Source organism: Echinops telfairi, unplaced genomic scaffold, assembly GCF_000313985.2.
Source record: "Echinops telfairi isolate 266 unplaced genomic scaffold, ASM31398v2 ScPeMD7_7468;HRSCAF=8506_0, whole genome shotgun sequence".
NCBI classification, from domain to species: Eukaryota; Metazoa; Chordata; class Mammalia; order Afrosoricida; family Tenrecidae; genus Echinops; species Echinops telfairi.
The window spans coordinates 62,619,317-62,631,045 of record NW_022111369.1 but is presented as its reverse complement, the minus strand read 5'-3'; the positions used below and the strand labels follow the sequence as shown (position 1 = coordinate 62,631,045).

Genomic DNA, 11,729 nt, shown 5'->3' with positions numbered 1-11,729 from the left:
AATACCAATTTATAAACTATCAAGGGCTCATGCGGGAGGGGGGAGCGGGGAGGGAGGGGAAAAATGAGGACCTAATGTCGTGGGTTTAAGTGGAGAGAAAATGTTTTGAGAATGATGTACAAATATGCTTTACACAATTGATGTGTGTATGGATTGCAATAACAGTTGTATGAGCCCCTAATAAAATGTTTAAAAAAGAAAATCAAAGAAGAATCAATGAAGTTAAACTGGTTTTGGAGAAGAATATTGAAAGTATCATGGAGTGCTAAAAAGACAAACTTGTTTGTATGGGAAGAAGTATAGCCAGAGTGCTCCTTAGAGGCAAGGATGGCAAAGCTTTATCTTACATACTTGGATATGTCAGGAGAGACCAGTCCCTGGAGAAGGACATCCTATTCGGTAACGTGGAGGGACAGTGATAAAGAGGAAGGCCCTCAATGAGATGGATCGACATCATGGCTGCAACTATGGACTCAAGCATAAGAACATTGTGAGGGTGGTCCAGGGCCAGGCATGGTTTCATTCTGTTGGGCTTAGGGTCGCTATGGGTTGGAACTGACCCAATGACACCCAACAACAGCAGCAAAGCCTCATGAAGACCTCCCAGAATATGAAAGAAAGATACAGGGTGCGGGGACATCACAGGCCAGTAGGTACAGTCTTGTGGATCCAATGATGGTGGTTCTAGCAGGTCTCAGAGCGGCTCACCAGGAGGAAAGTGAACGGAGAGAGGGGCATGAGGGAATGGGCAGCCTCCAGAGAGCCATTTATCTCGGTCCCGCCTCCAAGGAGGTCATCAAGCTGGACCTGATTCACAGGGTAAATTCCACTTATATCTTCTTACAGGTGCCATATTGGCACAAAATAAATATAACTATCACAGAGGCTTATTAGAAAGCCAAGTATGGTTGACTGGTCTGGTCAATATGAGTCTGGAGTTCAGCAGAGAGGTCAGGATGGAAGATGAGAGTGATCCCACTGGATGACATTTAAAACCTTGGCCCTGGAGAGCACCTAGTGAAAGACAGAGAAACATTAGAAAAGGAGAAGGCCACAGAGAAGCTGGGAATATTTGAGTAAGAAAGTTAAATAAATGTGCTGTGCTTTCCCTAGAGTGAAGCATCTACACTTCTCTAAATTGGGGTGGGGGGTTGGGGTGGGGAGGTCGTATGAATCTAGGCAAGTGAATGCATATGAATTTGCATCTTTCAATGCAAATAAGACGTCTTCATCTTGCTTGTTAGTCTGAGCCACCTCTATAAGGGTTTTCTATTTTTCCTTTTTAAACCATAATCTGACTGAACTTTGCCAGGAGTCTTACAAAGCAAATGCAATAGAAGGTGCCAGTTCTCCGTTGCTTACATGGGGGTATCATGTGGATTTTCCATGGCAAGGCAGTCTCGCATTGCAAGACCTGGTTTCCTGCCATTGTCAACCTCAACCCTCAACTGAAAGCCCACTTTCTAAATGAGGAAAATCAGACACGGGCACCTGTGTCCAAATTAAAATCATGTTCATATTCCCTGAATGCCTTCCTCCCCATTCACCAGCGTAGTCTCCCATGCAGATCCACGGGCACTAATTTTAATTTTATTTTACTTCATGCAACTTTTGACTAATAAAATGGAATATATATATATATGAAGTTATATATATTATATATATTAATATTCTAAAATTACAAGCATTCATTTCAATATTGTTTTTCATAACTCGTTGGCATAGAAGGCCTTTAGAGATTAAATATTATATTCCATAGCACCAACAATGACCTTTTGAAGTCCAGATGATTAAAAGGTTATATTTTGTATAGGCAATGGTTTAAGGGAGAGTGTGTGTGAGAGAGAGAGAGAGAAAGAGAGAGAGACTTCATAAGTAAATGCAAAGCACCATTTCATTTTAGCAAACGCTTTTCAATCTTCAGTTTTATCAGAAATTTTAGCAAACGCTTTTCAATCTTCAGTTTTATCCGAAAATGCTCGTATGAGGAGTTTGCTGTTCAGGTTTTCTCTTTCCTGGTGATCAGCAGCCACCGCTCTCTCTTCCCTCCTGCCTGCAGACACCTTTGTCTGAGCAGAGACCATTAGGAAGGCTGGGGCTTGAGGCTAGCAAATCTGTGAGCCTTGGCCGCGGAGGAGCAGCACTGAGGAAACAAAAGGCAAATGAGGAAGGAACTCAAGCTTGAATGTTAGCACAACACCTGCAGCAATGGGCGCGGACACGGCCGCGATCACGAGGATGGCCCAGGACGGGCAACGCTGTATTCTTTTTCACAAGGTCACCAAGACTCAGCTCCCACCTGATGTCAACCAAGAAAAATAATCTCGTGTATCTCCATTGACTTTGGAAGTATTACCAAAGGTCTCTTTTTTCAACAGTTTTATTGGCATATCATTCACATATCATAAAATTCAAGTGTTTGATCACATCAAGAAGAGTTGTACAATCAATACCACAATCAGTTTTAGAACATTGTCTTCATTATTCTTCTATTTCTCATTATTAGCTCCCCACTTGCCCCCAACCTCTGCTGCCGTACCCCCAAGGAACCATGATTCCAGTAACTGTCTCTGTAGGTTTACCTATTCTGGATTTCAAATACAGGAAAACATGAAAAAACAAACAAAATGACTAACAGGAAGAGCAGCGTAAGACATTAAAAAGCCAATTTAGGTGGATCATAAGGGAGGTCAAGTGATAGGGTGCTAAATTACTACTGAAGGTCTTGGCCTCTCTTTAACTATGGAAGTATATGATATGGGAATATTAGAACAAGAAAATCACTTTTTTAAAAAAAGAAGGAAGAAACCAAACTTTACCGATGGTTACTATGATGAAGGAGGAAGGGTTTTGGTTTGGGGGCATTGAGTTTAAGTGAATGGTGGTGGAATCATTTGGAAAAGGGCATCAATAATGGTTGCACGACAGGAAGAGTGTCATCAATGTCACTGAATTATACATGCAGAAGTTGTTGAATTGGACGTTTTGTTGTGTATATTTTTTGCCACAATTTAAAATAATTACACAAATAACAATGAGTACAAGGAAGAAGAACTGTTCTCAAACTGTGGTAAAGATTGTACAACTCTCCTTGAGGTGAGTGAACTATTTAATGATAAGACATGCCGATGAAATGCCAACAAAACTGTTAACAATATAAAATAAATAAAGCTATTGACTCCAGTTTCTCTTTGAATAAATTGGAAAGGAAACAGGTTGATTTTCTTTCTTATGATCTCTTGATGATGCATTTGATAGATAGGTAGTAACTAGTGCCCGTCGAGTCCGACCCTTTAAAGTGAAAAACAAGAACAGAACAAAACAAAACACCTCTTCTGCTCACTGGTCGGTGTTTTTCTCCGACAGGAAGCTATCGCATTCACGGCTGGTGCAGCTGTATGGAGTGTGTATACAGCACAAGCCCCTTTATATTGTCACAGAGTTTATGGAGCACGGCTGCCTGCTCACCTACCTCAGGGCGAGAAGAGGAAGGCTCAGCAAGGAGGTGCTGCTGAGCGTGTGCCAGGATGTCTGTGAAGGCATGGCGTATCTGGAGAAAAACAGCTTTATTCACCGGGATTTAGTAAGTATGGTGCAACTGCACTTATGATTCCATGGCTTTTCCTCATAGTCAGAAGCAAGTGGTCATTACGATAAAAAGCTAAGTGTGGTAAAAGGACCATTATTAAAATGATCGTTCTAATACATTAATAATATGTCCTTTGGCAAGCTTTTTAAACATTTTCCCACCCAGGCAACTTGTTAAGACAGGTAACATTTTTATTTTTGGGCACTGTCCATTGATACTGGAGCCAAGTCAGGTTTTACCTGATCTCTCAGTAATCACTTAAGCAAGCACCTGTTTTCTTCCTTCTTCTTCTCTTCCTTCTTTGATGCCTTCCTTTTATCTTCCTTTCTTTCTCTCACCCAAAAATCAAATATGTATTGAGTGCAAAGCAATCTGCTTGACACTGAATATCTAATAGTAAAAAACAAGCCCTAGTGGTTCTTAGCAGGAGAAAGACGGGGCTTTTTACTCCCATAAGAGCTACAGCCTTGGAGGCCCACGGGGATGGCTCTTCCCTGTCCTATATGGTCACTATGAGTCTGTATTGGCTCGGTGGCCGGGAGTTCATTTATTTATTTTTGACCAGGAGAGAAACTGCCCCATGTGGTAGTGATTTGGCTCTGAGAGCTTGGGGAGTCCACTGTGGGTGTTATGGGGGGAGGAGTGGAAATGCTAGATCACGGCAGTATGGAATTGCTAATCTTGCCCCAAAGGCTAATAACTCTGCTTCCCTGTCTTGTCACCCGCCCCTGGTAACAATGTCCATTCGGTATTTATTCATGATAATCCTGTTCCTTCTGTGTCCTTCCACATTTCTTTTTTTTTCCATCCAAAAACCAACTCAAAAGGGAGTGTGAAAGTCTGTGAAAGTTCTCTGAGACTCTTGTGTAGATGTGACCCACTGCTTTGTCATACATGCCTAGCTGACCTCATTATTTTGCATCCAAACTGGAATATTTGGGGAAGAAAAAGGAAATACTGTTGTTCGTTCCACTGGCCTCAGCATACCATTGGGAAGTATGCTTACCCTGTGCACGACGTAGAACTCTCATGCGTTTATTGGTTTCTTCGTGTGCTAGTTGATGTTGTTTACACAAAAATCAGTCTCTCCACTCCTCGAGACCAGAGCTTAGACTTCTGAGCTGCAACACAGTGTTAAACACAGCACTTAAAGCAGGTTGTACAGTCACGGTTTTTGAAATTCCATGGGCAGCTTTATTAAAATTCCAAAACCCAGACCATACCCCAAACCGATTCCATCGATATCTGTGTGAGTAGAATTTATTCATCAATGTTTTCTGAAAAATTTCCTGGTGAATCTAATGTGCAGTCAAAGTTGAGAACCACTGCTTTAGAGCTACACTGCCTATGTTCCTATCTTGCCTGTGGGTTTTCTAGCAATATGTAGAAAAACAGTCGGGACAGTGTCTGACCTCCTCTGTCTTTACAAGGGGGAGGGAGAAACAAACAACATCAGCACGCAAGGCCAATTCCTTTGAGGCAGGAGTGAGACAGCCTCTATCCTCCACCCCTCTTAACAATATGGTACCAACTGTCCCTTCCACAGCTCGCTCAGCTTCTCAGCTGTGTTTAATAATACAGTACAATGGCTACAAAGAACTCACAGACAATACTAACAACCGTGGGGGGTATTAGGAAAGTTATCCAGTTCTAGGCAGCCTCGGCACTGCCATGTAGAAAGGCAGGCAGGCCTCTATGGCCATCATACACTTGATCTGACCTGGCCTGCTCAGGCAATGCTACAATCGCCTGTAAAGGCTCCTAATCAATACAATCCTAAAGTCTCAGCCCAAAGGTGCTCACCTCTTGCTCCTTGGGTCGACAAACCTAGATTCCCCCAATAAAGTGTCTGGAGGTATCCTATTCCGCAAGCAACCTTCTGCTTAAAAACCCTCGGCTTTACTCCTTGCGTGGGCCAAGAAGCCCACTGTCCTAACTCATGTGCTGGTTCTCCTCTGCTGCTTCTCCTGTGTCCCACAGCTTTCCGTCTCTGGACTGAGGAGGTTGAACGCACAGGGTTCTCTGGATCCAAAGAATGGTCTCCACTCCAAGCTCTTCTTTCTTGATATGACAGCTGGCTTTGTACCCAGCAGGATGACAATCACAACTACCCTGTTAACAACCACTCAGAACTGAGTGATATAATCTTAGCTGCATTTCCTTTTCCGTTCCCTTATTCAGAGTCATCAGGAAAAAGTAAATTGGTGGGGATTTTAAAGACTGTCGCTAGAAGATGTATAATAAATAGTTCACTTCAGTATGTGACCTTTGGCACTTTATGTAGTAACTAAAAAATCTCAATGCCATTGAGTCAATAGGACAGGGTTGAACTTCCCCTGTAGGTTTCTGAGATCGTACCTCTTTATAGGAGTAGAAAGCCTTGTCTCTCTCCCTTAATTAGTTAAGTGACATTAATTATAGTATCTCCTACATATAAATGTGCTGGAAGGATCATATTAGTTAATATACGTAATCACTTAAAACAGTGCCTGGGACACAGAAGTACTCAGCAATGTTAGCTACTGGTATCACATAGATTAATGTTTTTCTTTCTTCATAATACATTGCTAGTGTCCAGTTACTGAGAAGATTTCTAAATGGAGGGTTGTTGTTAGAATTCTAAGTGGAGGGAGAGGGTATCATTTCCATCTAGGTCACTTTCCTACTCACTGTGGTTTTTGTCTTTCCCGCTAAGGATTAGAATTCACGACACAGCCAGGAGACAGTGTTAGAAGTTTTATTTGCTCAAAGTGGTTCCTCATAGCCTATCCCAGGGGTGTTCACACTTTTTCAGCATGTGAGCTACTTATAAAATGATCAAGTCAAAATGATCTACCAACTACCAAAACATTTATTTTTATGTATTTATTACATTTATTCATAAATCCATTGAGAATTCTTTATATGTACAATGTATGTTTATGTACCTTGCATAACTGCACGAGTCCCTATTGCACAACACAACACAATGAACTATGTATATTTTTTTGTCATTACCTCAGTTTACTCTGATGACTTGCACTGAATGGAATGAGCCAGGGATGCATAGTCCGGACAGTAGCTGCTGACAGCCAGCCTCAAACAGACTTCCAAATGATCATTGGTCAGGGTGGAACGGTGCCTGGACTTAGTGATCTTTATGTGGGAAAAGCCTGACTCACATGAATAAGTAGAGCTGAATAATGCAGTCAAGGAGGTAGCACATTTTCTCATGTTTGGGTCCTTTCCCTCTGCGAGTAAGTTCCAGAACTGTTCATGCTCTCTGGACTTCAGCTGAATGTCGGCTTGTAGTGCCAAAATCTCCCACTCCATATGAAAGTGATACGTTTTTGTCTTCTTACTTGGCCCAGCTCCCCCACTCATTTTAATACCCTTTCTTATGTTTAAGAGAAAAAAACCAAGGTCTAAAACTTGGCAATAACTTAGCTTGTCAGTTTTGCTGCACTTAGCGCAGTTGTTTGTGCATGCATTTGACACCTAAGATTTCATCTGATTGGCAGTGTTTTATATCATTTAAGTGACAGGATTGATGATAGGCTTAGGTCTATTTTTTTAATGCCATGTGATCTCCCCACACTACATTTGCGATTGACTAGTAGATCGCGATCAACGTATTGAGCACCCCTGGTCTATCCTATCGTTGGATTCTTTCTTTATTACTTCATTTTGTGTTTTAGTTTATCCATTTACATACCTCTTACAATACATAAGCCAACAATGAGTTCTTTCTCAGTCAAGGACTTGTATCATGGTTTGGCTTTGAGAGCATAGCCAGAACATTCTGGCATCTTCCAGCCTGGCTTATCATTTCTTGCTTCTTGTTTTTGTTGCTACATATGTTAGGTGGGGGTTGACAAGAGAAACAAATCCAGAGACTTATATGTGTGTAAAAAGAGAGCTTTATATCAAAGAGCAATTGTATATTGAGAAAACATCTCAGCCCAGTTCAGCTATTAGCCCATATGTCCGATATTAGTCCACAAATTCCTCTTTAGACTCACACAGAACATGCACTGGCGTGGATCTCCATGTGACTCCTCCAGCTCCAGGGCCCTGGCTGCCATCAGCGTGGCTCCATGTGGCTTGTCAACAGGAATATGAAGGCAGAGAGTGTGTGTCCTGCCACACTACACTAATGGAACCACAACGTGGTTGGAAAGAGGAAATTTCTGTTAAGCAGTTGATCACATGAGACTAAAAATGCAGTCAATTACCTTTCTAAACCAAGTTGAGTGAAAATAGGTAATTTGGGCGTCAAATAGATTGCCTCTTCAGTATATACACCCACTCCTCACTTATTGACATGGTTTCAAAGACCAGGTCTTTATGTGAAAATTGATACTATGAAAAAATGGGGGAAGGCCACATCAAGATCCCAAAATGCAGTATAACTCTATCATTACAGAACTGCCAAAGTACAACATTACATAATTGGCAAACCACCGAGAATCCTGGACCAGAAAAATTGACACAACCTTAATACTTTGGGTTTGAGACTAGAGCCAGCATCACTCTTTTCTGGCACCTTAGCATTTGCTAATGCCAGACATACATTTTTAATGCACAAAGTAGTTAAATAGTAGATTTGATTTTACTATTGTTGTAAGTATGGAATTTCAAAAGCAATGTAGATAATAAGTGAGGAGTAGTTGTAGTACCATATTTAGTTCAGCATGATATTTTTAAGAAATGTGGAAATATTACTGTAAGTAAAGCAAAAGTGGACTGGTTAAGAGCAAAGGTCACAACCACAATTTTTTGGAATGGCCAAGGCCTGAAATCCTGATGATGGTGTGGGTTAGGGATTGGACTGTAACAGTAAGATCAGCACTTCCAACCAACGGGCCATTCCATGTGAAAAAGATGAGGCTTTCTGCTCCCATAAAGATTTATAGTCCGGGAAACTCTCAGGAGAAGCTGTGCTCTTTCCTACAGGGTCGCTGTGAATTGGAATTGACTTGGGGGAGATGGGTTTTCAAGGCACTGTGCTTGTGGACTTCCTGGAAGGGCCAGGAGTCTGCTCACTAGGAGGGTTTTGAGAAAGTTAGCCAATGCTTTAGCAGAAAAATATGTGGAAAACTTTATCGGAGAGTTCTTCTCTACCACAGCAATGTTTCTGCTCATTCCTCTCACTGAACATGAGAATATTATAAGAGTTTCTATGTGAAATCATTAGGCATCCGCCTTAAAGTCTTGATTTGACTCCTCTGACATCTTTTTATTTCTTCATTTTAGAAGATATTTAAAGGATGCCTACTTTCCTTCAGTTAACAATATAAAAATAGATGGTATTAGCATGGTTAAATTCTCAGAATCCTCCATATTCTAGGAATGGGCTAAATGGTGGTTATCATCACTTACAACTGTCTTCAATTTGATGGAGCTTTTATTGAGAAATGAAATCTGCACGCTCAATTTACATCTTCAATTCCATTTGTTCCATGAACTTTTTAAAGACCCTTCATATTTAACATAGGTACTTCTTAGCAAAGTTAACAAATTCTTTAAAGCAAAAATAGTAACCTTTCTTTGAAACTAATGAAACTTTATCAAGTGAAGACGGGCTATTGAATCATAGGTCGTTTGGGCAGGTTTCGCCATCAAAATAGCTTGACCCACCTGAGAGGCAGTGGGAGGCTTAAAGAAACTAAGGAAAAGGAGAACAGAAAATCTGGAGAAAAAACTTGGCTTCAAATTTGTGTTGTTTTCTTCTTTTTTATAGGCGGCAAGGAATTGTTTGGTCAGTTCTACGTGTATTGTAAAAATTTCGGACTTTGGAATGACGAGGTATATATCTTTTGTTTAGTCACAAAAGGAGTTTCATATTTGTCCACACACCAATTGAACACACAACTGGTTAAACTTTGGTTTCCCTTGAGGAAAGTGTTAGTGTAGTCATATGACTTCCCACCCAGATAGCAAGTTTAAGCAAAATAAGCAAAATGAAATCTTGCTCTCCTTGCTTCTCAAAAGCATTCTTCTTTTTTTAAAAATCATTTTATGGGGGCTCGTACAACTCTTATCACAATCAATCCATCCATCCATCCATCCATCCATCCATCCATCCATTGTGTCAAGCACATTTGTACATTTGTTGCCATCATCGTTCTCAAAACATTTGAAAAGCATTCTTCAAAGACTGTTTTCCTCCTCTACTTTTTCTGCCTGCCTATAGCATACTCGACATCCTTTGCAAGGATGTTGAGACTTCATCCCACTACTTTGGACATATTATCAGGAGCAGCCAGTCCCCAGAGAAGGGCATTATGGTTGATGACGTAGAGAATCAGTGAGAAAAAAGAAAGACCTTCCAGGAAATGGACTCAATTATACCTACTGTTGTGAGAATAGCACAGAACGGAGCGACATTCCATTCTGCTCTCTATAAGGTCACTCCTCACTGTATGTCAGAATCAATTTGATGGCAGCGTTAATCTGAAGGAGCTCTAGTGGTATGGTGGATTACATAATGAGCTTCCAATCACAAGGTCAGTAGTTTGAAACCAACCAGCTGCTTCGAAGGAGAAAGATGAGGCTTTCTATTCCCATAAAGATATACAGTCTTGGAAATCCACAGAGGCAGGTCTACTCTGTTCTATAGGGTCGCTGTGAATTAGAATAGACTTGATTAGGTAAGCGATGGACTGCAAACCACAAGGTCAGCAGTTCAAACCCATCAACTTCTTTGGGGGGGGGGGAGATTAGGCCATCTGCTAATATAAATATTTATAGCTTTTGAAATCCTATGTAGAGTCACTATGAGTTGATATCAATTTGTTAGCAATGGGTTTGGTTGGGTTGGGTAAAAACATCCTTTTTAGAAGTAAGCATTTGTTGTGGGATTCTGTAACATAAGGTTACTGTCAGTTAGAATCAGTTCAATGACAATCAGTTCTTAGTTTTATTTTTCTAATCAATGTCCTTAGTTGGTACAAACTGTTAACACACAGCTTCTGACCAAGAGGTTGGAGACCCCAGTGTACCTATCCCATTGCCATCAAGTCCTTTAGTGCCATGACATAGGATTTCTGAGACTGTCAGTTGTTACAGGAGCAGCCCACAGAGTGGCTAGTGGACTTCAATCACTGACCTTGAGACTAGCAGCCTAGTCCCTAACCCAGAGCTGGGGCTTCCGCTCACCTAGAGGAGCCTCGAAAGAAAGGCCTGGTGATCCGCTTCTTGAAAGCCGCGATTGAAAACCTTCCTCTGACACATGTGGTCATCACGAACCAGAGCTGACTCAACAGCAGCTAGTTTTTATTCTTCTGATCTTCTTTTAGGTCATTATGAAAAAGCAAACTGACAACCCTTTGGTTTTATCTTAAAGATTTAAAAAATCATCTATTAATCTACTCTTATATGTGTAAGATTAAGAAAAAAATCTTTTCTGTTTCTATATTTCTAAAAGAAAAATAAATACACCTAGTTAGTGGGCTAGGTTGAGTTGTCTAGAGAAACAAAACTAGGTATAAGAAAGAACCTTACATCAAGAAGCAATCTTACATCAAGAAGGCATCCCAGCCCAATTCAACTCAGGTCTGTCAGTCTGATGCTAGCCTGGACCCTCTTCAGACACATAGAGCTATAGGCCAATGAGGCCGAAAGGTGAATCTGTTTGTAGAGAGATCACAGGTTGGTGGGTGCACAATCGAGTGGATACAAGTTTGGTGGAAACATGGCAGGGTGGGGACAGCTCTCAGGGTCAGAAAGCCCACATGGAGCCACACAGCCTGGAGGCTGACACAGAGTCCCAGCAAGGTCAAAGACAAAGGACATGCTCAGTTTCTCTTTTATGAAAAGACTACTCCCAAAGAAGGCGTCATCAGGCTGTGGCCTGATTAGCAGGTTGTCATCTACGCCTACACTTTCATACAAATTCAAGTTGACATAAAATCCTCCAATTACCACAATATTTCTGTTATCAAGGAGAGTAGTTATTTTTTAAAATAATTTTATTGGGGGTTCATATAGCTCTTATCACAATCCATCCATCCATCCATTGTGTCAAGCGCTTTTGTACATTTGTTGCCATCATAACTCTCAAAACATTTTCTTTCTACTTGAGCCCTTGTTATCAGCGCCTTATTTTTTTCAAGTGTAGTAGTTATGACTTTAAGTCTACACTCATGACTGTGGGGGG

General features: G+C 41.1%; 1 protein-coding gene across 1 annotated transcript in view; it reads left to right on the top strand.

Moving 5' to 3' along the window:
• Nucleotides 1-11,729, top strand: part of TXK (TXK tyrosine kinase) — a 65,672-nt gene that overhangs the window by 42,314 nt on the left and 11,629 nt on the right. Inside the window, exons 10-11 of the mRNA XM_004706274.1 lie at nucleotides 3,367-3,583; nucleotides 9,312-9,376. Coding sequence (XP_004706331.1) covers nucleotides 3,367-3,583; nucleotides 9,312-9,376 — 282 coding nt within the window. The remainder of the gene's footprint in view (nucleotides 1-3,366; nucleotides 3,584-9,311; nucleotides 9,377-11,729) is intronic.